Source organism: Panthera leo, chromosome C1 (assembly GCF_018350215.1).
Source record: "Panthera leo isolate Ple1 chromosome C1, P.leo_Ple1_pat1.1, whole genome shotgun sequence".
NCBI classification, from domain to species: Eukaryota; Metazoa; Chordata; class Mammalia; order Carnivora; family Felidae; genus Panthera; species Panthera leo.
In genome coordinates this window covers 171,340,795-171,366,373 of record NC_056686.1, presented here as the reverse complement: position 1 = coordinate 171,366,373, position 25,579 = coordinate 171,340,795, and the positions used below count along the sequence as shown (strand labels likewise).

Below are 25,579 nucleotides of genomic sequence, written 5' to 3'. Positions count from 1 at the left end.
ACTTTTTGACAGTGGGCAGGCTCTGCAGGAGGAAATTCTATGTCCTTTTGTTGTTCTTAACCTCAAAATGATTAAACAAAATAATAATGGTACAATTAGACTGAAGCACACACCACAAGAAAAATCCCAGGGAAGGTGTTTGAAATGAATTGAATCATGCATTGCTTTATGCATACCTCATATTTTCTTATTAACTTTTAAATATTATTTTGCAGGTGAAACTTGGACCCAAATATCAAGAAGTGATTCTTTTCTCAAGTATCAGATTAGTGAACAGAAGTTTAAATTACTAGGAATGTTCACATTTGAGAATAAGTCTGCTCCATTTTTATAGCAATACAAGTCCCTGCAGGACCAGCAAATTCCAACAACCTGGCCTGACCGTGACTTCCTCTGGAGCAGAGAACAAAACAGCATGCTGTAAAGCACCGAATCTTGACTTGCTGGGGAAGGTCACTTCAGTGCCTTTTGGGAGATACTTCAGCCATACTGAAGCCGCTAAAGCAAAAATCAAAATGTTTGTGGGGCAGCAGCAATAAGGCAATCATTCCCTTTCCTATCTCTTCATGGCATCAGTGTGACAAATCTCTTACAGTGAAAATAACTCTGAATTGCCCATAGGCTGCCGGGTGAGAAGACAGACACAGTGTGGCTTTAGTTTAAAGGCAGATGAATAGGTCAAGGGTTTAGAGGAAAACTTTTTCTTTTTACCAGATGCTGAATTTCCCACTTAAAAAAAATTTTTTGTTTTGATCTCACTGACTAGAATTCAGAATGACATAACTTCACTGGCAACTATTCTAATCATTATTTTTAACAGTATGATTAACATACTGTTATATTTGTTTCCAGTGTGCAGAATAAAGATTCAACAATGCTATGTACTACTCAGTGCTTCTCTATCTCGAAACTGTGGCTTATTACAAAATCTTCAATGCGATTCTGACTGTAGCCCTTTTATATTCATATGGGAAGCACTAATTAGGTGTCTAAACTGTGCAAGATGTTGCACTAGATGCTGTGAGGAATGAAGACGTAAAGAAATAATCCTTGCCATTAAAGGGTTATGATCCAATGGCTTTCAAGTTTCAAAGTTAAAAAGAAAATATTCTAAAAATGAACCCTGAATTGTGAACTATGGTGATCACCTCTGTACACCTGTGCCTCTTCCTCTTTTTTAATTCTCTGTTAGCAAGTCTTAGCGATGAGAGCTTGAGAGAGAGTTTGAAGTTATCCAAAGAGCATGGGGATGAGAGAAACAGATTTTCCTTTGAAGCTTAGAGTTCAAATGCAACACATAGTCTGTCATAACACAGATTTGCAAAGCTACATGAGGCAGGCACACTGCTCTTAGGTCAAGATTACCTGGATATGTTTTAGACTTTATTAGCCTTTTTGAAGCAAAAATAGATCCTTATTGGGAAGCCTAAATAAAGGCAGTCTCAAAGGCAAAGTGTTAGTGTCCCAAACATTCTAGGAGAAAAGAAATTTTAGTAAGTAGTAATAATGAAACTAGTTAAATCTTAAGCTTTTACTATTTTCCAAGTACTCTGCAAAGTGTGGTCATGGTCATTCTTTCATTTATTGTCCCTAACAATGAATATTTGAGTTAATCGAGCCTTTGCATATTTTACCCAAGGCTGGTAATGGTAGGGCTAGGACTCATTCCACCAATAACTCCTCCATTTTTCTCTGAATGTGGTGGCCCTTGGAATCACATCTGTATAGCAATGCATCGATTGTGGTCTCTTTGTCTTTTTTAATTCCATTCAGGAAGTATCCAAATCACATGTAGGTTTTCCTACCTGAAAGTTAAGTGCTGGTAATATGGACTTTGTTTCTTGTGGAGGTTTTTTTTCTATTGGAAACCAAAGTGATTGCTTTTTTCCTCAGATAGGTTAATGTGTTTTTGTTTTGTTTTGTTTTGTTTTGGTTTGGTTGCAAGTAATAAGTATTAATCCAGGGTTTGTTATGATTTTCCTTTAAGTTCATTTATATGCAGCAAGGTGAACTATCTCTCAGAATCCCAGGAAAGGGTCTATACATAAGTTGTTGGAAGGATTACTTTTATCTGAAAGCTACTCAAAATCAGTATTGCCATTTCCATATGCTCCTTCACTTGTCACATGGCCACTTACATCTCATTCTTTGTGTATTGTTTTTGTTCTTTTTGCAAACCAGCTTTCTCAGCTTTTCAATGTACTTAGCCACAACTCCATTATATTTTCAAGTGTTAGATCTAACCATTGTCAGACAGTAGACAGATTTTTTTTTGTATCTCAACCTTAAGTTCTCAAGAAAAAGATCTGAATTATTTACCTACAAATTTCATTTCTCCTACTTCATTCAAAGTAGCCAAGGTATGGAATCATGTGGTAGCACCACTGGTAGCAGTCATGAGGGTGAGGCTGTTGCTCAGAAAAGGAAAAATATATTTTTGGAAGACATGCCAGAAGATTTGTCACTATCCTACGGAGAGGGGTTATGATGATCATATAGATTTTAAATATTTTCAGCTACTACAACATTGATTCATGCTAAATTAATCAAAATGGTCTATCAGAGTTCATGGCCATTCAGATAGATACCCTGTCTCTAGGCCCTGATCCCTCTGCACATTATCAAAAGTGACTCTTTGGACTTCCAAAATAACAATGCAGACCCAGCCTGAATTTCCTTAGCTTATCTGTGTACAGTATATAGTATCCTAACTACACTAAGAATTTGGAACTAGAAAGGTCTTCATGATAATTTTTGTGAGTTTGATCTTCCAGGAAATCTATGATCAAATAAAACATTCTTTGGTAAAGGATATTAATAACTGGTAAGATATTCTTAAAATATATACACACATATTTCCCAATACACAACGAAACATATATGTAATAATATATCTTGTGCTTTTAGATACTTAGGAAAAATCAGAAGAACAACTTTCTCAGATTTACCTCAGAGTTACATGCAGACAGGCATTCCAGAATCTTTTTATAAAATATATGCCACTAACTGTAAAATTAAGTCAATACTATTTCCTGATGGATTTTAATGTTCAAATCAAGTATCAATATGTGAATATTGATATATTATGCATACATACATATATATTATGCATTATTATGTAAGAAAAAGAATGATATTCCCATCAAAAACTTTCCCTTAACTAGTGTGCAAGTGGACCTGGAAAAAAAAAAGGCAAGGGCAGGTCATTGAGTTTAGTATGCATTAGTTAGTGATACATGTAAATGAAGGCTAATATACTCCATACAACAGCCTTTTCAAGCATAGTTTTGTTGGCATGAAAGAACAGAAGGAATAAAAACAAAAAAGAAACAAAAGAAACAGCAAAAGAAAACACATCTACCATTGATTAATAAGCCCTCAACATGATCACTTCTCCCTTTTCTTTCTTATGCTAAGTAACTCTAATGTTAATGGAAAGTTAGTGCAAATTCATGGGTTAAAAATGCACCTTTTATGGGGTGCCTGGGTGGCTCAGTTGGTTAAGCATCCGACCAGCTCAGGTCATGATCTCGTGGTTGGTGAGTTCAAGCCCCACATCGGGCTCTGTGCTGACAGCTCAGAGCCTGGAGCCTACTTGGATTCTGTGTCTCCCTCTCTCTATTTGCTCCTTCCCCACTCACACTGTCTCTCTCTCTCTCTCTCAAAAATAAATAAACATTAAAAAAGTTAAAAAAATGTACCTTTTATTAATACCCAAATTATATGTAGATGACATTTCTGAGTGATGAGTCAAAAAGGAAAATATTTATAAATTAGTGATAAGTAAAACTGCTATATCATATCAAGTTACCTAAATATATGAAGTTGCACTGATAAATGTAAAACATATGAGAAAATTGAATCTGTACTATTCACTTCGGACATCACCATTTTAAACACATCTTTATATAGAGTGTTGAAAAAATCAATCTTGGATTTACAAATGATAGGGAAATGAAAATAATATTAAAATGAACTATATTATACAAATATTAAGTACTTGTTTCACCAGTAAGCATGGATTATTTTTACCATGTTAAATTAGCTGTTTTTCATATTGTAATGGTAGTTCAAATGGGAAATGGTTTCTCTAGAGAATAATGAATAAATTTACTTACATTTAATAAATATCATTAGTTGTTTAAAACACTTAAAAATTAATAAATGTGAAGACATTTAGAGGATCACCACCTGTAGAATATAATTTTAAAATTACTATCAATTATTAAAAGGCAACTCACTGGTATTTTTTCGTGCTGGTTATTTATTTCAGACTTTACCTTTGGTGCTTTTTTTTTGTTTTTAATTGTCTTAAGTCATCAAATTATCATTCCAGAATGACATCTATAAAAATTATATAACAAAAAATAATAAAAGTATCATATTTAAATAGTTTATACCATTTAAATTATTATAAAAGTATAGAAATATCAGATTTTTTTGGACACTTCTTTCTTACCTGCTTGTGAGCATGGTCATAGGAATTAATGTGATTGTCAAACTCTTGATGCTTATAGTACTGCTTGTCACAGAGTTCACAGTAAAAGTTGGCCTTCAGATCTTCCAGAGCTTTTGCTATGGTGTTCTCCTTCTCAGCATAATCCTAAAAATTAAAATTGCAAGGAAGGCAGCAATTAGTTCTTCCCTAAATTGACTTTGTTCTGACAGTTGTCAACTTTAGCATAATAATTAGAGTTAGAAACAGAATATAACAAAGAAAAATAAAGCAAATGCCAGCAGACTAAGTCAGAAGAAATTATGAGCTGAAGAGCATAAAAGATTAACACAAGAAGCCAAGATAAATGGTGGGAAGAGTAGCAAAAATGTGCAGAAGCAAATCAGACGGAGAAATAGAAGCCCCTTGTTTGAACAATTTCCTGTGCTGTGTTGGCAAAGAAGAAACTAAAAATCATATAGTTATGTTGATTCAACCGCTGACTTCTGGCAATGGCTTAGTTAATATAAAACTTGTAAATTCTAAACAACATCTAAAATGTGTCCTGCATGAAGAAGTCCATATTGGTGCAGAAATATTCAAGTTTGGTATTTTTGTTTGCTTGTTTCTTTAAATATCTAAATAGTAACATACTCATCCCAAGTAGATTTCATTTGACTAATGTTTTCATCTTGACCCATATCATTTTAAGTCGAACTTTAAAAAATTCTCTAGTCTTTAGAAAATAGGATTCTTTTCTGCAAGTTATTTGCCTAAACTGAAAAGGATTAAACTGTATAAGCAGATTGCTTTCATCATGCTCACAGTAAATAAAGATGGCTATATAATCAAACCACTGAAAAAATGAAAAATGTAGTCAGTTATTAGCTTTAATTTATGAAGCATAAAATAGCAAAATGTTTGTGGTTTTTAGGTTTTCTCAACTCTAAATTTACTTGCTGTTTCACTGAACCTTAAATGTCAATGTTGTTAGACATAAATAAATTTTACATGTTGAAACATTGTTCAAGTCTTTTGCTGAAGTGCTGATATGAAGATCTAAACTTCAGTTCTTGCCAGAGAATATATTATGTTTCTAACTTAAAGACTCTCTCATACTCAACTCCTTTACAATTCAAATTAAGGACATATTCAGGCCTTTTATGTGCTGGTATAAGAAACTAACTGTCTCAGCCAGTGGGATATGGAGATGAAATGACATAGTCCTCTCTATATCAATGGCCATTGTCCTCTCTCTAAATACACAAGCTAAAAAGGACTCACAGTTTGAATGTTTAAATTGCTTCTATAAAATACAAAAGTGGTTTACTAATTGTAATTTAATGAATGACTAATACTTCCCTTACTTTATTGTACTATGTGTGCACATCACATATCAAAATTCACCCTACTTTTGTATATTTATCTTCTGAAATACATTATAGTAACTGATAAATATATTTGCCATAGTCTATAAATACATAACTCAGTTTCTCACTATAAAGACAACGATCTATTGTTCTATTAGTTTTATCAACTGCACAGAGGTGGTAAATTGCAAAATCATTCAAATTGTTTATTTATAATTTATCAATTCAATAATTAATTTACCATTTCTCATCAGGTTTGTGAAATATTTCCTATTACTCTTTTTGATTACTTAAGATATGTTTTTTTTTTAAAAAAACAGCTAGTTTAAAAACATGAAAATGAGTCATATATAACTAAACTCGTTACTGAAAATTTACAAAACCTTTAAAATAATACATTGTGGATTAGCCAATTTAAATGAAACAAAAATTAAGTACTATGATTTCATGGCTAAAGTGTGTGAAGCAGAGATAAAATTCCAATCAATATGAGTTATATTATAATGGCAATAGATTTTGGCTCAAAGCTGAATTAGCCTTCAAAATAATATTCTTGAACAGCAATTTCTTTGCAAACTAGTTGATTCTCCCCATTAATTATAATTACAGTTAAGCTACTTCATCTCTCAAAATATTTCATTATTTCTTATTATTGTGTAGGTTTATTTTGTTCTTCCTAAGATTGATATTCCCTCAGAGAAGCAATAATTGTTTCTTACTTATTATTTCCACAAAAATTGGAAAATTTTTGACTAAAGTAAACTGAAAATCTCAGGTAAATTGCATTCTTCCAAAATACTAGCTTTAGCCTAAGTTTGAAGAGAAAAACAAATCTGGAAACAATGAAACATTTGAAAAACAATGAAACATTTGAAAACAATGAAACAATGAAAACATTTACTCAGTGCTTGTTTAGGATCAGTCCCGATTAAGAGTGTACATGTATTAACTCCCTTAATCCTGATTAAAATTATAGAGATGTGTATTTTAGACATTTTCTCATTTTATGGTGAAGGTACCAAGAAGTGAAATAATTAGCTCAAGGATATATAGTGAATAAATGTGCAGCCCATATTTGAACCCAAATAATCTGGTTCATAGAATTTCATTACGTTTAAACTTTTCAGCACATAAAAAAAGTAGAAATGGTACAATAACCTGCACATACCCATCAACTGAATTCAATTATCAACTCAAGGCCAACCTTGTTTCAATGTACCTATCCTATCTCATACCCTTTCCTCTGCCTCAGATAATTTATAAGGAAATTCCCAAGTTCCTATATTACCTGAAAATTTTTCAAAATGTATTTCTAAAACAGGACTTTTTAGAAATATCATCACAAAATCAATATTAGGCCTAAATAAACAGAAACAATGAAGAAACCACAATCATTCCTTACTATCATCAAATACCCAGTCAGTGTGTTCAAACAACTACAATCATCTAATAGTTTAAACTAGTTTGATCAAAACAGATTTCAAGTAAAGCTCATACATTCCCATCATTTAATATATTTTCCAATCTCTTTTATCATAAGTCTTCCTTCTGTTTCTTAATCATTACAATTTATTTCTTAGAAAAACTTTTAAGTGATATTTCACATTTTGAAAATATCTTGAGAACTATAGAAATGTTCAAAAAATATGATAACAAACTCATATGATTTTTACTTAATTAAAATCATTGCTAATATTTTTATATACATTGGTTCTATTATCTATCTATCTATCTATCTATCTATTTATCTATCTACCTGTCTGTCATTTATCTATTATCTATCTATCTATCTATGTATCTATCATCTATCATTTATCTTCCTCTAAGACATTAAAAGAAATGTAGCAAAGTGGAACGGGGCACCCGGGTAGCTCAGTTGGTTAAGTGGTCGACTCTTGATTCTGGCTCAGGTCATGATCATGGTTTGTGGGTTTGAGCCCCACATTGGACTCTCTGCTGTCAGCATGGAGCCCACTTTGGATCATCTGTCCCCCTTTCGCTCTGCTCCTTCCCCTCGTGCACCCTCTCTTTCTTCCTTTCTCTCCGTGTCTCAAAAATGAATAAATATTAAAAAAAAAAAGAAATATACAAAACTGAAGGTAAGGTTGCAACAGATTGCACAGTAAGAAATATTTTTGTGCTAGAACTTTCCATTTGAAATGAGCTACACTAGAGTCAGGGTCGTGTTCTAGAAAATGTTAGACAATAGAAGAATCGGTTATTGTATGTGTGTCATAAGGGAAAGGAATCATATGTTTTATCTTTGATTATACATGTTTTCAAATGTATACAGACAAAATCAGCCCTCATTAGGTGACATGCCCAATGCCCCATAACCCTTCTCCTTCATTGTGGGTGATACTGAAAGAGGCATTGACTGAGATTATAAAGCACAGTGACAAATATTCACACAACCATTCCACTGCAGAAGTATGAAACACATTTGACTGAGGTGAAAAAGGAACACAGCTGTTCATATAACCTCAACCTCAAAATTTCCCCTTCCATCTGACAAACCCATTCTATTCAACTACATGTGCAATGTCTGTAATGTCCCACTAAATGTGATGGTAGAGTGAAGAAGGGATAAGTTTCTTGTAGCTAGTCAGGTCATCCAAACCCATCGCATTTTATTTATTTATTTTTATTTTATTTTATTATTATTTTTTTAATGTTTATTTATTTTTGAGAGAGAGAGAAAGAGTATGAATGGGGGTGGAGCAGAGAGAGTGGAAGACACAAAATCTTAAGCAGGGTCCAGACTCTGAGTTGTCAGCACAGAGCCTGGTGTGGGGTTCGGGCCCAGGAACCATGATATCATGACCTGAGTCAAAGTTGGAAGTTTAACTGACTGAGCCACCTAGGCGCCCCAACATTTTAGACCTATCTAAAAAGAGTAAAGGTTGAATCCCTAATTTCAGGAAAGTGGCATATAATTCTAAAGTTATAAAGTTAAGAATCTTTTATTATGCAACATTAGCAATTGCACCTCGCAATATTTTTTACAGCTCAGCAAATTGAAACATAGAAGTTAATGGTTTGTCCACAGTCCTGGGGCTACTCCATCCACCATGTATTTAAAAATGAATAGTACTTGGGGCGCATGGGTGGCTCAATTGGTTGAGTATCTGACTTTGGCTCAGGTCATGATCTTGCGGTCTGTGAGTTCGAGCCCCGCGTTGGGCTCTGTGCTGACAGCTCAGAGCCTGGAGCCTGTTTTGGATTCTGTGTCTCCCTCTCTCTCTGACCCTCCCCCGTTCATGCTCTGTCTCTCTCTGTCTCAAAAATAAATAAACATTAAAAAAAAATTTAAAGAAATGAATAGTACTGAAGTGGGACTTTGAAGGGAGAAAAGTTTGTTTTCCAAGATGACACATTTTGTGGTGGCTTCAGCATAACATATGGTGTCAAATAATATTCAGCCTCCCTTAAAAAGGCATCGATAATTCAGTACACTCAAGTAGTTTTCCCTGAGGATGTGAGGTCCATGAGGGAAGGGATTTGTGTTAGTTTTGTTTACTTCTCTACCTCCAGTACTTTTAACAGAACCCAGCATTGGCAGACATTCAACATACATAAACACTTTTGCACACGTATAAAAAAGCAAACAAAACAGAAACTAGCAGCACTAGATATGTAATATTATTAAAATAATTGTGCTCATGCTTGGGTTTGTGGTATCCAGTTATTTCCAGTTATTTGGGGAATGCTTTCAGAGCTAATACCAAATTATGCTGTATATAAATTATCATTGCTAATAGTAGTTGTAATCATATATTACATCCTAATATTTCTGCTAAGATACTCTTTTTAAAGACGTTAAAATTTTGAAGATACAAATAGATTCAGCACAGTTAATACATAATTATTTTCAATGCCACAAAGGAACATTTGTATGTAATTAACACTTAAAATACCTAGGAAACACACACACTGTCTCTCTCTACTATTACCTCATCAAGAATAAAAGCAGCATGTGATTTGTATCCAGGATAAATTTTATCATAAGTCCTTTTAAAAGAGGAAGCAAAAACAACTCTTTGTTAAATTTTAATTGTAATGAAAAAAATTAATGAAAGAGATAGCAAAACTATTCTTTCCTAGAAGAATATCCAGACAGAAGATGTATTATTTGGAAATCCATAGTCCATAATCTATATTTCCTATAAAATAGTGCACATCTTCCAGGCCATGTCTCTTGGTCTAGTCATTACTTAAGTGACTCATTCTGAGTGGTCCAGCAGTTTCACAGAGTACTACCCTGACTGCATTTTGCCCTAGCCTATGTTGAGACATCTTCCTGTCCAGGGGCTTCTCTACACACGAGATGGAAGTTTGCAGGAAATTACTCACTACTAAAAAAATGCAAAACCCAGGAGTGCTGAGGAATTAATACAATATAGATCCACTCTTGACCATTGTGGAAGGTAAGAACTCCAGGATAAATTATATCCTTTTTTACCTATCAGGCAGTCCATTTCTGAGATTCATTTCTATGATCCCACAGAAGGTCCCAGCAAGACAGAGTGCCAGTACCTGCAATAGTACTTGTAAGGCAAACAGTACAGCTTCATATTAGTTTTCTTAGCTTACCTGTTTTATTTTTCTGAAACTTCATTTCTGCCTCCTGAAATAATTTTCCTACTAATTAACTGAATAGAAGCCTTTGTCTTAAGCTTTCCTTTCAAGAAGAAAGTGAAGCTAAGATTATAAGTTTTGCTTTAGTGTTTCCTCTGAATGCCTTGCTTACAAACTACATTACCTAGAATAATTTAAGATGATATCATTCTTCAGTTCAACACTCTCTACTAGTCTCCCATCGTTATTAGAATAAGTATTTTTACAATGACCTACATACAATTCCTACTCTACCTGATTCCTGGCTACATCTCTGCTATCATCTTCTAGCATTCTCTCTCTCACTGTGCTTTAGCCACACTTATTTCCTTAATGTTTCTGAAACTTTCTCAACCATACACCCACTTCCATACTTAAATTTGGTATTTATTCTCCATGGAATGTTTTTACAGCAAATGTTAGTATGAAACACTCATTAACTTCCAGTGGATCTCTGCTAAAATGCTATTTCCTTGATGATGAATTACTTTGTCATCCTTCTAGAAGAAAAACATTTTTTATTCTCTGTCTTCTTTCCCTTTTTGTAATTATATATGTTGCAGGTGCACAGCTTTATGATTTAATATCTGTACACACTACAGGGAGATAAGCAAAGTCCAGTTACCATCTATCCCCATACAGTTGACCTCCTTCACTCATTCTGCATACTCCAACCCCCTTCTCCTCTGGTTACCATTAGTCTGTTCTATATACCTGTGAATTTTGTGAATTTATTTTTGCTTTGTATTGTTTGTTCATTTGTTTTAGATTCCACATGAGTGAAATCATATAGTATTTGTCTTTCTCCATCTGACTTAATTCACTCAGCATAGTACCTTCAAGGTCCATCCATGTTGTCACTAATAGTAGGGTTGCATTCTTTTTATGGTTTTCCCTCTTTTATCTCCCCCTTTAATATGAAGAAGAGAAAGTTTATTCAGGAAGAAAACAGTTATAGAGCACCTCTGGGTATTGGAGTCTGAAAGCTGTATTAACAATAAGGAGAGATTGAGTAGAAAAGAAGGCATGCAGAAAAACTGATGTTAGTCTTTTTCTGATTTAAATCCCTTCCCTATTAGACAGGAGGGCAACCATTTCTGGGTGACAAAAGCTGTGTCACTGTCTCAAAAATATATTCCATTCTCTTCTTAAAGGCTGGGTTCTATTATTTCAAGTGCTGAAAAATGGATAACAAGATAATTTTGAAGCATATAGAATGGACAACTAAAAGTTGAATCAGAAAGTTACGATTTTATCAAAAGTCACAGATGTATTGAATGGAAATATAATAAAATATATGCATTTAAATGTGAGTTTATTTTTAAACTGTTCCACAGAAACGCAAACTCATCTATACCACCATGGAAGGTGAAGGCTGAGGTAGAATACAGAAAACAACTGAGTATTGAATACCATATTTCTATGGGCACCCCTGGTGAGCAAAATTGAGTGCAACCTAACAGAAAGGACAAAGAATACTTTATGTCCACATTTATGACAATTGGAGAAGGTAAACTTGTTTCTCAAAATTGGTAACTCCTTTCCAAGTTAGTTTCGAAGCAAGAGTATTCACTCATAAGGTTTTACCTATTTTTTTTCCTGTTGTTTAGCTGACAACAACCATTGGATAATCAGCATAGTTTCTAACCACAGAACCTGTTCATGTAAAAAGAGAATGGATTCCCAAGCTTTAGCTATCAGAGTACACTCTTATCCACCTCAACTGGCTTGCCTCTTTGAAGGCATCTGTTTCTGTTTTCATCCATGGGTCCTAGAGGAAGCTCTATCCTATGACTAGGGATTGTTAGACCCTCTGGTGAATTTAAGCCAGTATTTAGTCTAATTTGAGAACGTAATAGAAAATTGAGTTACACTTTTCCCTTCATGTTGGCAAGATCTGAGGGACAGCATGTTCTAATAATTGGCTGAAATTTAACATTACTCTGCAGTCTCCCTGTGCATAAAGCAAGGCGGTAGGGGATCTCATTTTCAAGGCAAATTACAAAAAAGTATATCAGGTTTTCTGAAGCTGAATGTTAGCTGAGGTGTGTAGAATTCTAGTTCATATTTATAAAACCACATATAGAGATTAATGGTACCAACATGGAAATTGTATATAAATAGATTCTGCAAAGAGTCCAGTGTAGAATATGAATAATAATAATTTAGAGTACTTGTTTCAGCTTAGACATCTCTTAACCTTATAGGCAGCAGCCATTTTCTCTGAAAGGTATTGGAAAGGGGTGCAATGATCTGATGCATATCTGTTACTGTCTCAGTTGTAACAGTCACCTAGGGTAAGACAGAACAATTTCTCTAGTAAAATGTCTCACTGGTTATCCTAGCTTGAGGTCTCCCAGAAATAGACAGTGAGACAAGGAGCTGAGATTAAGTGGTTTACTTGAGATCTCAGGAAAAACTGGCAGAACAGTGGCAAAATGTAAGAGAGTAGGAATGAAGGAAAGATTTCTGGCTTCAGCTCTGAACATGTACAGACCTTGGAAGTCATTGCTCCTGTCCTTACGACAAGAACAATCTATGAAAAGTGAAAATCAATTCTTTCTCTCAGAACTGTGAGAGAACTGAGGTCATAGGGTGAAACACCACTTGAAAATCTGGAGAGGCAAGCACATCCAGGGATGTAGTGACAAATAGCCGCTTACTTGGATGCGAAATTGCTGGAGCCACGAACTGGTAGGAACTCTCAAATGTTAAGTGATGAATTCTATGGCCTGATTACAGTCTATGAGACAGAAACTCCTGGTGGCTGAAATCTTGGAGGGACCCCAAACACTTCTGTAGCTTTTCATGAATTCCACCAGGTTCTCATGAGGATAATCTGAGAAAGTCTCTTGTGTCCCCGAAAGGGATTTGGGAGTTAAAACTGTTGTGAAATAAGCCAAGAGTCCTATATATAACTAAAACCCACTCCCGAGGGATAGTGCACTTCCATGTCACAATTCAAAGACCTTACTCTAACCAGGAAAAGGAATTTACTTTCTCTATAGTCTTCCTGCCTCATTAAAGTTGTGGAGTCAACATGGTCAACAAGGGTCATGGCTTCAAAAAAGTAGACTAGGGATTTTATAGCCAAAAAATGGAGTAGGGGCTTGGGAGACAGAGAGATACAGGAGTTATATCACAGGAGAAACAAATATGGCAGTCATAGCCCTGATACAGAGACACATTAGAAGCTGAATATTGAAAGGTTATAAAATTCTCCTTCTCCCCACACCTTCCTGACACAGCTACAGGGTTCCAGTATCATAGTGAATTAGAGCTGAAGGAGTTGTACAATACACACTTTCTTTGAGGAGATGTACATAGGGGGAACACAAGGCTAAAAAAGCACACGCAGTCAAGGACACTAGGGGACCTCAGTTCCTACTCCTGAATCATGTCCAGCTTTTAATGGAAAATTACAAAGCATTCTAAAAGGTAAGAAAGAGAAACAGTCTGAAGAGAAAAGATAAATACAAGAACAAAGTTCAGAATTTAGATATTATGTAGATGTTGGTGTTATCAGAGAGGGAATTTACAACAATTATGATAAATGTGTTAAAGTCTCTAACAAGAAAGGTAGGCAAAATGCAAGAATAGGTGGGTCATGTGAACAAAGAAATGAAAATTTTAAAAAAGAATCATATGAAAATGATATAAATTAAAAAGAAGTTTAACTAAAATGAAGAACGATGTGTCAATTGAATCTTTACCAAATTGAAAGGAATGAAAGAAGGAAGAAAACAGAACAGAACATCCAAGAACTATAGGATAACATCGAACAGTATAACATATGTGTATTTGGAGTAGCAGAAGAGAGACAATGGAGCAGAAGGAATATTTATGAAGTAAGAATGGCTGAATTTTTTTCCAGTGAATAACACATACCAAACTACAGATTTAGGAAGCTCAAAGAACACCAAAAGAATATAAATAAAAGTACAACAGCAACAATCACCTAGATATATCATATTTGTCTACATCTCTTAAAAGTATACAACTAGAAGTGAAAAGTATAGTACTAAAAGTAAAAGAACTAGACTTGGATAAACAAAAACTGAATTCATTGTCAACACATATGACCTGCAAGAAATGTAAAAAGAAGTTCTTCAGAGAGAAAATTATATAGGAAAAGTGTTAGAGGAAAAAAAAAATCAAGGTATATCAATTAAGGTATATCTCTATCATCTATCTATCTACCTACCTACCTACCTACCTATGTATACATACATACATGTATATTTTTAACTGATCAAAAAGTTAACTATTTGAAACAATAATACTAAAAATGAATTGGTTGATTATTGCATATAGATAAGTAAAATGAATCACAACAATGTCAAAAAGGACTGGGGAAAGAATTAGGAATGCTCTGGTAAAAGATACCTGTACTGTATGTGAAATGGTACAGGGCTATATGAAGGTGGACTTAGATTAATAAATACATATGTTGTAAACTCTAGATCAACCACTAAAAAGTATTAAAAAGAAGTGTAATCTATACTCTAAGAGAGATGATACAGTTAAATTATGAATTGTTCAGTTAGAACCAGAGAAAGTAGAAACAATTAGGGGGGAAAACAAGTAACAAATTCAACAAATTGAAGTAATTACAAAAATGGTAATTATTACAACTATATCAACAATTGCTTTTAATGTGAATGGTCTAAGTACAAGTAAAAGACATAGATTTTCAGAGTAGTTAAAAAAACAAAAAGCAGACTAACTATATGTTGCCTACAAGAAACCCACTTTTAATATATAGCCTCAGGTTAAAAGCAGAGAAATGGAAGCCAGTAAAGAGTATATTTTGAATGGTTACTACAGAAGCAAAGGAAGCTTGCTTATGCTAGAAACTCTGGAAACTAGTGCAGAATACAAACCTCAGAGCTTCTGCAGCCGTGAATCAAGGAAGCTATACTATTTGTCCAATAAATCCCCTTAAGAATTTGTTGATAGCAGTTTCCAGAGGGCATTTACACTTGGAACTTTGGGGCTTCTCATGTCCAAGAATGGAGTGGTCTCTGGTGCCTCAGGAAAAGAATTCATGTGCTAGCAGTCAGAAGCCAGGACTATGTGCATGAAAATGATAACTGTTGACAGATTATGGATGAGACACAAAGAACATATATATGTATTTCACTACTATAAGTTCTGTGCAGTCAGGATCTTTAATTGCTTTGTTCATTGCCATATCCCCAATGCCTAAAAGAGTATTAGAAAAAACAAGTGTTTAAAAAAATATTTGTTCTATAAATGAATTAATAAAATGTAACTATATTTTTAGAGGTTTTACATATCATTTGTTATTTCCAATCTTGAACCATGTTTTTGTGATATGCACTATTTAGTTGGGTGAAAAAACATTTGCAGTACCCCAAATGCACATTTTTTTTCTACTGAGACTTAGGCTTAATACTTATAATCCTTGCTAAGAATCTGTGCTAAGTTTAAAGCATAAAATACAGTAATATCTTAAAGAATTATTTTAAATATTCTAATATAAATCGACACTGGCAATTCTACATGAAGTTATGGTTTAGTTTGCAGTGTAAGAATAAATGATTTACCCAGATGTACAAATATCTGCCCATTATGATCAGCAAAAACCATGTTCATCATAAAGTGTAAAACATAAATCTATTCACAGAATTAAAATTAAAATAATAAAAATGATAAAAACCACAAACCCATTCATTCAGCAATTATTAATGGAGCGACTGTGGGTATTATCTACACTCAGAGACACTAATATGTATAAAATAATCTCTTTTATATTAATACCATTATGTTCTAGATGCAAAAGAAAGACATCTTTTGCTCATTATGCTATATATAAAGGTTATAATAATTTAGATCCCTAAAGAAGACTATGATGGCCACACAATGGTGAGAAAAATGCTTCCAGTTGAGGGAATCAGTGCAGTCTTTCAATATAATGCTTAATTCATTCAAAACTCAATAGGTGTCAGCAGGTAAAAGAAGGGAGAAGTGGATTTTATACTCCAGGAAAATTAATTATATATAGAACCATGTAATATTACACTTTCGAAAAAGATCACAAGTCTTGTGGTATAGCTGGATAATTTGGTGTATGCTGTGGAATAAGGTGAGGGACTGTTATTGGTGGCAATTGTAGAAAGGGAAGGCCAAGGCCAGATTATGAAGATATTTCTATGTATAATAAGGATTCTGAATGTTTATAAAAGCTGATGGGGGAGGGCGCCCTGGGTGGCTCAGTCGATTAATTGCCCAACTCTGGATTTTGACTCAGGTCATGATCCCACGGTTCCTGAGATAGAGCTTAATCTCAGTAAAGAGTATTAAGAAAGGACTTTAGCTAATCGGGTTTGCATTTAAAAAACAAATATGACCACAAGGTAGAGAATGAAATAGAGATGGAACTAAGACTGGAAGCAAAGAGACTAGTTAGGATCATATTTTTCAGGTAAAATAAGCAAAGTCCTTAATAAAAAAGAGCAGCAACCAGTGCATAGGTAATAGGAAGGCATGGAAGATTTGAAACGGTGCCACAAGAAGTTGTGAATGACAGGGACGCCGGGGTGGCTCAGTCGGTTAAGCGTCGGACTTCGGCTCAGGCCATGTTCTCGCGGTCCGTGGGTTCCAGCCCCGCGTCGGGCTCTGTGCTGACAGCTCAGAGCCTGGAGCCTGTTTCAGATTCTGTGTCTCCCTCTCTCTGACCCTCCCCTGTTCATGCTCTCTCTGTGTCTCAAAAATAAATAAATGTTAAAAAAAATTAAAAAAAAAAAGAAGTTGTGAATGACAAAATGAAGGATACAAATAGCAGTTCCAGTTGAGTGACGGGGACAGAGGCCAAATTGTTCCACAATGCTGAGTGGGTGGAAAGTAAGAAGGTACATATTCTGAGTATCTTCCTTTTAAAGTCAAAAATATTAGCTACTCATTTCTAGGGTTCCTGTTCTGTTGAATATGTGGAAGTGTTCTTTAGCTTTTTAAGAAGATAAATTTTCTACAGATTAGATATAAGTTATTTAATATTTTCTGACTGTTGAATTTAATTTCATTTAATTTCATTTATTTATAATGTCCTATACAATAGTTCTTATTCTTTGCTTTTACTGTTAGATATTATAACATAGCATAATACAATGAATTAAAAGTTTATAACTATTTTATTATTACATAATAACAAAATTTAAAAGATATAATAAACATTTCAAAAGTCAAAGTACTCTGAAGCTTGTTATACCTATTCAGTAAAGTTATTTTCTCTCAAAAGAAGGAGCTAGTCATTCTCCCTCTAATAACTTGAGCTGGGATGGTCCACGACTAAATTAAATAAGGACTACTTGGAGGCCAAGATGGTATTATGGATTCTTTTGGATTAGATAAGAAATTCGTATATTTTCAATGCTGCACTGTAGGAATATCTAAGAAGTGTTGCATATTTGTTAGAAGATACAGTACTCATGGGACGCCTGGGTGGCTCAGTTGGTTGAGCACCAACTTCGGCTCAGGACATAATCTCATGGTTCACGAGTGCGAGCCCCGGCTTGGGCTCTGTGGTGACAGCTCAGAGCCTGAAGCCTGAGCTTCAGATTCTGTGTCTCCCTCCCCTTTGGTCCCTCCCCAGATCTTGCTCTATCTCTCAAAACTAAATAAAAACTTTAAAAAAAAGCAGATACATTACTCAAAAAGATGACCATAAAAAGAGGTACAAGAATCTGAGAGAGAGAGAGAATGATAGAGATTTCAAAAAAAAAGGAAAAGATGACATTGATTCTTAATATTAGACTAGTTCTACTACATCCTAAAGTCATACGTTTCTTTTGTTTTCTTTCTTTTCTTTCCTTTTTTCTTTTTTAAATTTCCTGACTACAAAAGGAAATTGTCTTGCTGAGAACAAAATAAAGTAAAATAATAGTCCTCAAAACTTTTAGCTTCATGTATTTTTAGAAAATATTTTCTGAAAAAGCAAGCATGACATTGTAGGTGTCACATCATAGGAGCTCCACAGATGCCTTGCAAAACTCATAATACAACCATGGCTTCCATAATAAGAGGAACAATATATGGAGACCTGCTGTCCATCCCATTAGTGCCTGCTGGATCTGCCCCTGTGGTTAATTCTGCTTTGTCTTGAACTCCAAATGGAGTGATAGTCTGTGCATTTGATACATGGTTAGCACAGCAGGGAAAGCCCATTTGGAAATAATCATATGTTTCAGGTATCCAAAGAAAAAGGATATTTTGCAAAGAGAAGCATTTTAACTTGAAAAACTTCAAACTAAAATTTGGGTGCAGAAGACATAATAAGAAGGGAAAGACATTAACATTTATTATTGCTGCAAATGAGCAGTTGGCTCAAATTATCTCACCCCTGGTGATATTAATCCTCATGTGAACATTATCAGCCCCATTTTACATAAGATGAAAACAAAACTAAAGGGTAGTGATAATAGCCCTGGGATCTTGTACCAAGCAATGGTGAGTCTGACTTTTAGTTGCTTTTGCTGAGTTACCTGCTAACCCTTCATCTATGCCTGACTCTGTTCTATATCAGTAGGAATCACTAGTGGCCTAAGAGAATTCATACAACAGGGGTTCCTGGGTGGCTGAGTTGGTTAAGCATCTGATTCTTGAACCACCTCAGGTATGATCTCACAGTTGGTGAGATTGAGCCCCACGTTGGGCTCTGTTCTAACGAAGTGCCCCCCCCCCCCAACACTTGCTTTCTCTCTCTCTCTTAAAATAAATAAACTTAAAAAAAGAATTTATGCAGCAAAAAGGTAAATGTGAAACACAGATTTTAAGAGAAATAAACTGTTTCAACATAAAGTAACTTTTCTTAAAATATAATTTAAAAAAATTTGAACACATGATAATGAAAACTTTGAAACCTGTCTTTTCATTTAAATGTATGACTGCTGGTTGGTCAGCATATTTTAGGAAGATGTCATTTTATTTTTTTAAATTTTTTTTAATGTTTATTATTTTTGAGACAGAGAGAGACAGAGCATGAATGGGGGAGGGTCAGAGAGAGAAGGAGACACAGAATTCGAAGCAGGTTCCAGGCTCTGAGCTGTCGGCACAGAGCCCTATGCAGGGCTTGAACTCACGGACCGTGAGATCATGCCCTGAGTCGAAGTCGGACGCTTAACTGACAGAGCCACGCAGGTGCCCCAGGAAGATGTCATTTTAAATACTAATGTTTATATAAGCCTCAACAAACGTTACAACAAAACTAAACCAAGGTTAAGGAGTAGATCGGTGATTTTTGTTAATTTTTAATTGAAGTATCAATGTTGACATATAGTATCAATGATGTACTTTTACCTAACAATTGTTAAGTTGTTAAAATCCATTAAAAATACAAATGGTCATGGTATTAATTAGGTAATGGAAACAGTATGAGGAATTAAAAACATTTATAAAATTTAGCTGTAATTAAACACAAATCAAAGTGTAGTAAGAAAATATTTTAAAATATGGAATTAAAATTCTGTTTAGTAAAAGAACAGTGTTTACTGAGAAGATCCTTTGATAGATTCTCTCGGGTGAAAGCAGATGAGTCTTCTATCACCACTCCTTTCCATTGCGTTCCTAGAATGGGCTAGAGGGAGGAAAAGTAAGAAAATGCTTTACCTGAAGAAGCTGAGAGATTTCATATTTCTATGGCTCTTGGAAAGAAACATTCAGAGATAAATGGAAAAACAAGCAAACAACATAAAAGATAGGGTAGTAATTCCACCAAGATGATTAGGTGACAGGCTTCAAAGGGAAAACAGAGAGAGAAAAAAAATCTGTACAAAAGGGAAAAACTCATATTGCATTTTCAGTTGTTCACTTGCAGCATTATGGCAAAGCTCTTCTCAATTTCCTCTAATCTTTAATACAATTCAGATAGAGACATGGTCTAGAAATGATTCTATTACAAGGGTAAAGTAAAAGAGTAGATAACTATGATGTATGTTGGAATAGAGACAGAAGGTTAGAAAAGAGAGCAGTCAGTGTTAGGCAAAAAGTTAAAAATGATAATTAAGAAGGCAGGAAGCAAAATAAGACATAACCAGGAGAAATAAATTTTCCTTGAAGACAATGGTTTATGAGATGGGGTGTGTGTGTGTGTGTGTGTGTGTGTGTTATGAAGGGGGAATTGGTTGCTAGATTTCGTGCTATGTAGGAAGGGTAAGTAAAGGTTTTTGTGTTTTGTTGTTGTTGTTGTTGTTGTTGTTATTTTTGTTTTGCTAAAAGAAATAATTCTGTGACACTAGAGGACTTAGAGGACACGCAGAATTTGATACCTTAATTAGAAATGATGTTTCTAATTTTCTAACTTAGAGTATCAATTTCAATTCAATTTTAAATGTTATTTCCTGAGATTTGCAAACAAAAAGTTTGATTTTAAGCTAATTTATGCAGAGAATAAGAGGAAAATGGTTGAAACCTGAGTGTCACTTACTCTTTTCAATTTCTTATGACCTAGCTTAATTCATAGATTAGGCAAATAGGTTTAAATAGATTTATGCAGAGAGTACATCGTAACATTACAAAGGCTCAAACCAGAGTGTTTTAGCAACCGCACAGGCAGACCCAGAGATGAGTCCCTGGGACTCTCAATCTGGTGAAGGGGTTGGTCAGGATTCTTCACATTTTTTTTTCCTTTCAACAAATAACTCAGGTCAGATAATTTTTCTTAAAAGATTTTTTTTGTTGTTGAAAACTGGGAAAGGATAATTATTCCAAGGTGGAAAAACTTCAAAATTCTCCAACTTTCATGAGTAAACTTTTTACTTCTTATATGTTTTGCTCTAGAATTCTTTATGTGTATTGAACATCCTATGCTAGAATACATACGACTCATTGATATCATGAATTAGTTTTCCAGGACATTAGATACTACTACATGATATTTAAAGTATGTATTCAATTCTAGGTACAGTGTTCTTTCTTTTGGTATGGCAAAAAATTATCCTAGATATGGTAATTTTTAGAAACATAAATCAACCTATTTCTAGCTTCTCTGTTCTGCGAAACAGTTATAAGTCAGCTATCAGTATTCTTTTGATAAAGAAATATGATAATTGTAGATACAGATTAATATTTTACTTCAGAAAATACATTTTAAATCAATAATAATATTTTAAATGTGGATATATGTAACTTAGCAGAGGGGCCCAGATTTTAAATTATACATGTGTCACTAAAAATTAATTTTAAAGTAATGACATTATACCGCAATTTAATGAATTACTATTAGCTATTAAAATGATGGTGTGTATTTATTTATTGGCACGTACAGATGTAGCATGAATTTATTTATTGAAATTACAAGCATATATGCATAGGTGCCCATAGCAATTTGTTTAGAGCATTTCTGCGTTTTGTTGAGGCAATTTAAGTTACATTTACAATTTTCTTTGTCTTTTAAAATACTATTTAAATTATTCAGCAAACATATATACTTTAAAAATATGAGAACACTAGTTTGGATAATAAAATGAGACTAATATGATACTTCAGTGATTGATTCTCTTAACACTATAAGGACTGAGGAAGGAAACGATCATGAAACACTTAATCTTTTAGTCTAAGTAGATTCATCACATCACTGCATAAAATTTTGTACTCTAGCCTTTTAATATAGGAAAAAAACTATGAAAACAATGTTTACTATATATTCAATTTCTAGGAAATATAATATGCATGCATTTTAGGAACAAATAGTAAGCTGCCCAGTCAATATTGAAACTTTTCTATAATGGAAACAATGCTTTTGTTTTACATTTTAAAAAAAATCCCAGACTGCTAGTGTTTATGGCTGTATTTTGATAAAGGTGTCTATAGGCTTTATATTTATGCTAGGACAAACCATTTAAATAAATTTGGCATACACAGAAACAATATCAAATGTTACAAATTACATTTAGGGGCACCTGGGTGGCTCAGTCAGTTAAGCATCTGACTCTTGATTTTGGCTCAGGTCATGATCTCACGATTTGTGGGGTCGAGCCCTGCGTTGGGCTCCACATTGATGGAGTGGAGCCTGGTTGGTATTCTCTCTCTTTCTCTCTCTCTCTCTGCCCTTTCCCCACTGTGTTGCTCTCTCTCTCTCCTTCTTTCTCAAAATAAGTAAATAAACTTAAAAAAATGTTACAAATTACATTTAATGAGCATATGAACTTCTAATGTCTTACATACTCTGGAATGTTCTATCCTGTGATATGACTTTCTTGAAGAAAAAAATCTATTTGCAGAATAGAGAAACTCCCTGGAAATTTCTGTAGAATAAATGAAAACTACTAATAACAGTGAATATATAACACTGCATGCCAGATTCACTTCAGAGCACTTCACGTATGAATTATCATGTAATTCTCATAACAGCTTCATGGGGTTGGTCCTGTTATCACTGCCAATTTATAGATGAGGGCCCTGGGGCAGAGTTAAATTTTTTTTATGTTTATTTATATTTGAGAGAGAGAGACAGAGTGTGAGCAGGGAGGGACAGAGAGAGAGGAAGACACAGAATCCGAAGCAGGCTCCAGGATCTGAGCTGTCAGCACAGAGCCCATTATGGGGTTTGAATTCATGAACTGTGAGATCATGACCTGAGCTGAAGCTGGACGCTTAACTGACTAAGCCACCCAGGTGCCCCAGAGTTTAAATAACCCACCCAATGTTACACAGAAACTTGCCCAAGGTCATGCATCTGGATCTAAGCATAGGCAGTCTGGCTTCAATCGCTAGAATGATGAAAGCTGACGCCAATGAGTTAGAATAACAAAAATCATCACCATTCATGATTTCCCACACTACCATGCTCTAGAGCTAAAAATGAAATCATAAGGACAATAATAAGTATTTTTCTGTGTTAAACTCTTACCTGTTATTTTAGTAGCCCTGACTCCCTGCAAATGTCTACCATGGAGAATCTCATGTGTGCTCATACATGCTCTCTTTCTCAGCTCTCAGGTCCCACCTCCAGAAATGTCTACTGCCAAGGTTCTTCTGCCCACCAAATTGTATGAGCAGCTTTTTTCTGCTCTTCCTCCTGGAATATGCTTCCATCGACCTTGGCTATCACCCTAAGGCTAATAACTCCAGTCATGAGTAAAGCCACTACGGAGGCCTCTGCTGATATGGATGAGAGCAAAGCCAGGTGTACCAGGCACTCCATCAATGCGTAAATGCTTTTACATTTTATAAAGTATGCTCAGTGAGCTTTCTTATGCAGCCTTTTAAAAAAATGCAGAGATGACATTCAAAGAAAATTAAGTACTTAAAAGTAAATACTGAATGAAAAGCACAGAACACAAAATTTTTCTTTAGCCATTTTGTTTTTCTAATTTACAACCTTTTAGAACATTAAATCTTTCTGTAGAAACTCGCTATCATTCTCCCCAATGCCCCCATCTTTAGGGACCCATCACTACTAGGATTATAGCTTGTATCACTGAGCGCCACAAATGATTTTAACTTCCTCTTTTTAAATGCCAAGACATAACAGACTGAAAATTCAGAGAAGTCTGAAAAATATATGAGAGATGTAGAGTAAATACTGTTTATAAGAGAAAATAAACTAGCACATCTGCTGTAGCCATAAAAAACAATACAAGAAGTCAAACTAAAACCAGAGAATATGTTATAATTGGGGGACTAAAGTGGGTAATTGTTTTACCTCAGAGGCTATATTATTCAGGACACAGAGATGACCAGCCAGTTCTGTGATTGACTTGCTGTTCACCAAGCCTTATGCTAGATTCTAGGTTAACAAAGCATAAGCAGTATTCCTAGAATTGAGCAACATAAGAGCTAGTGAGATAGTAATGTAAATAGATGTTGTCAACCTAGTAATGTAAGTGCTGTGGTAAAGATTTCCCAAGATTCACTGAAACACTTAAGGGTCAAGGGAAGCTTCTGAAGGGACAACCGAACTGAGCTATGAAGAATCAGTGGTGCCTAGGTGGCTCAGTCAGTGGAGAGTCCGATGCTTGGTTTTGGTTCAGGTCATGATCTCATTATTTGTGGGTTTGAGACCTGAGTCTGGCTCTGTGCTCACAGTGTGGAGCCTGCTTGGGATTCTCTCTCTCCCTTCCTCTTTCTGCCCCTCCCCTCCTTCTCTCCCTCTCCCTCTCAAAATATATAAACTTAATTAAAAAAAAAAAGAATTAGTAGTAATTATCCAAGAAAAGAAATTTCTGGCCAGGTTTCTAACAAGGAGAGATACCATGTATATAGTCACAGAAGCTTGAAAAAATATTAATGAGGTCAGAGAACCAAAGCTGTGTGGTATTATTAAGGTTTAAGGTATTAAGTACATTGTGTAAGAGATAAAGATGGAGAGATCACAAAGTATATGTCACACCAAAGAGTTTGCAGTTTTTAGATTAGTTATTACAACTAACAAAAAGAGAATGGAGATAGGGAGGTTTGCTAAAACCCTTTAAAGGGGTGCCTGGGTGGCTCAGTCAGTTAAATGCCTGACTTCAGCTCGCTGTTCATGAGTTCTAGTCCAGCCTGGAGCCTGCTTTGGATTCTGTGTCTCCCTCTCTCTGCCTCTCCCCGGCTCGTGCTCTGTCTCCCTCTCTCTCAAAAATAAGTAAACATTAAAAAAAAAACACTTTTACAATTTCTCAAATAAGAGATGTTGAGAGTCTGTATCATAAGACCTACATGTAAAAAAAAAGTTCCATTTCTAATCAAAAGTCACATTGATTATAATAACACGATTCTATGATATTTTTATATTTAAATAATTTATAAAGAATGAGTTTATAAAATCTTACTTTGAGGACTCCGCTTTAAGAGTTCCATAGAATTAATGCTTATAATCACTTAATTTAATTATATAGCCTCATTATAATTCAACTCACTTATTACTTTTATCTCTACATCCTAGCTGTCATGAGTTATCTCCAGTGTCTGTAACCCTGCAGGAGCCAAATCCCTCAGGTTTGTGAACACAGATAGATTTCAGGCCTGATTGGCTGTCCCTGCTTAGGAACCTCCTTGTTCTCAGGAACAGAAATCCATGAAGAACAGAGTCTGACACACTGTCATTCATTGTCCATCCCTGGTTTATTTCCTCAGGAGACACCCCACTATTATCAGACAATGTAATTTTAAATGACAGCAGCAGCAGCATACGAAGTGCCAAGATAGGTGTTTCTGA

General features: G+C 34.7%; 1 protein-coding gene across 1 annotated transcript in view; it reads right to left on the bottom strand.

Moving 5' to 3' along the window:
* Positions 1 to 25,579, bottom strand: part of ZNF804A (zinc finger protein 804A) — a 285,254-nt gene that overhangs the window by 58,053 nt on the left and 201,622 nt on the right. The window contains exon 2 of the mRNA XM_042952864.1: positions 4,460 to 4,603. Within this exon, the coding sequence (XP_042808798.1) occupies positions 4,460 to 4,603 (144 nt within the window). The remainder of the gene's footprint in view (positions 1 to 4,459; positions 4,604 to 25,579) is intronic.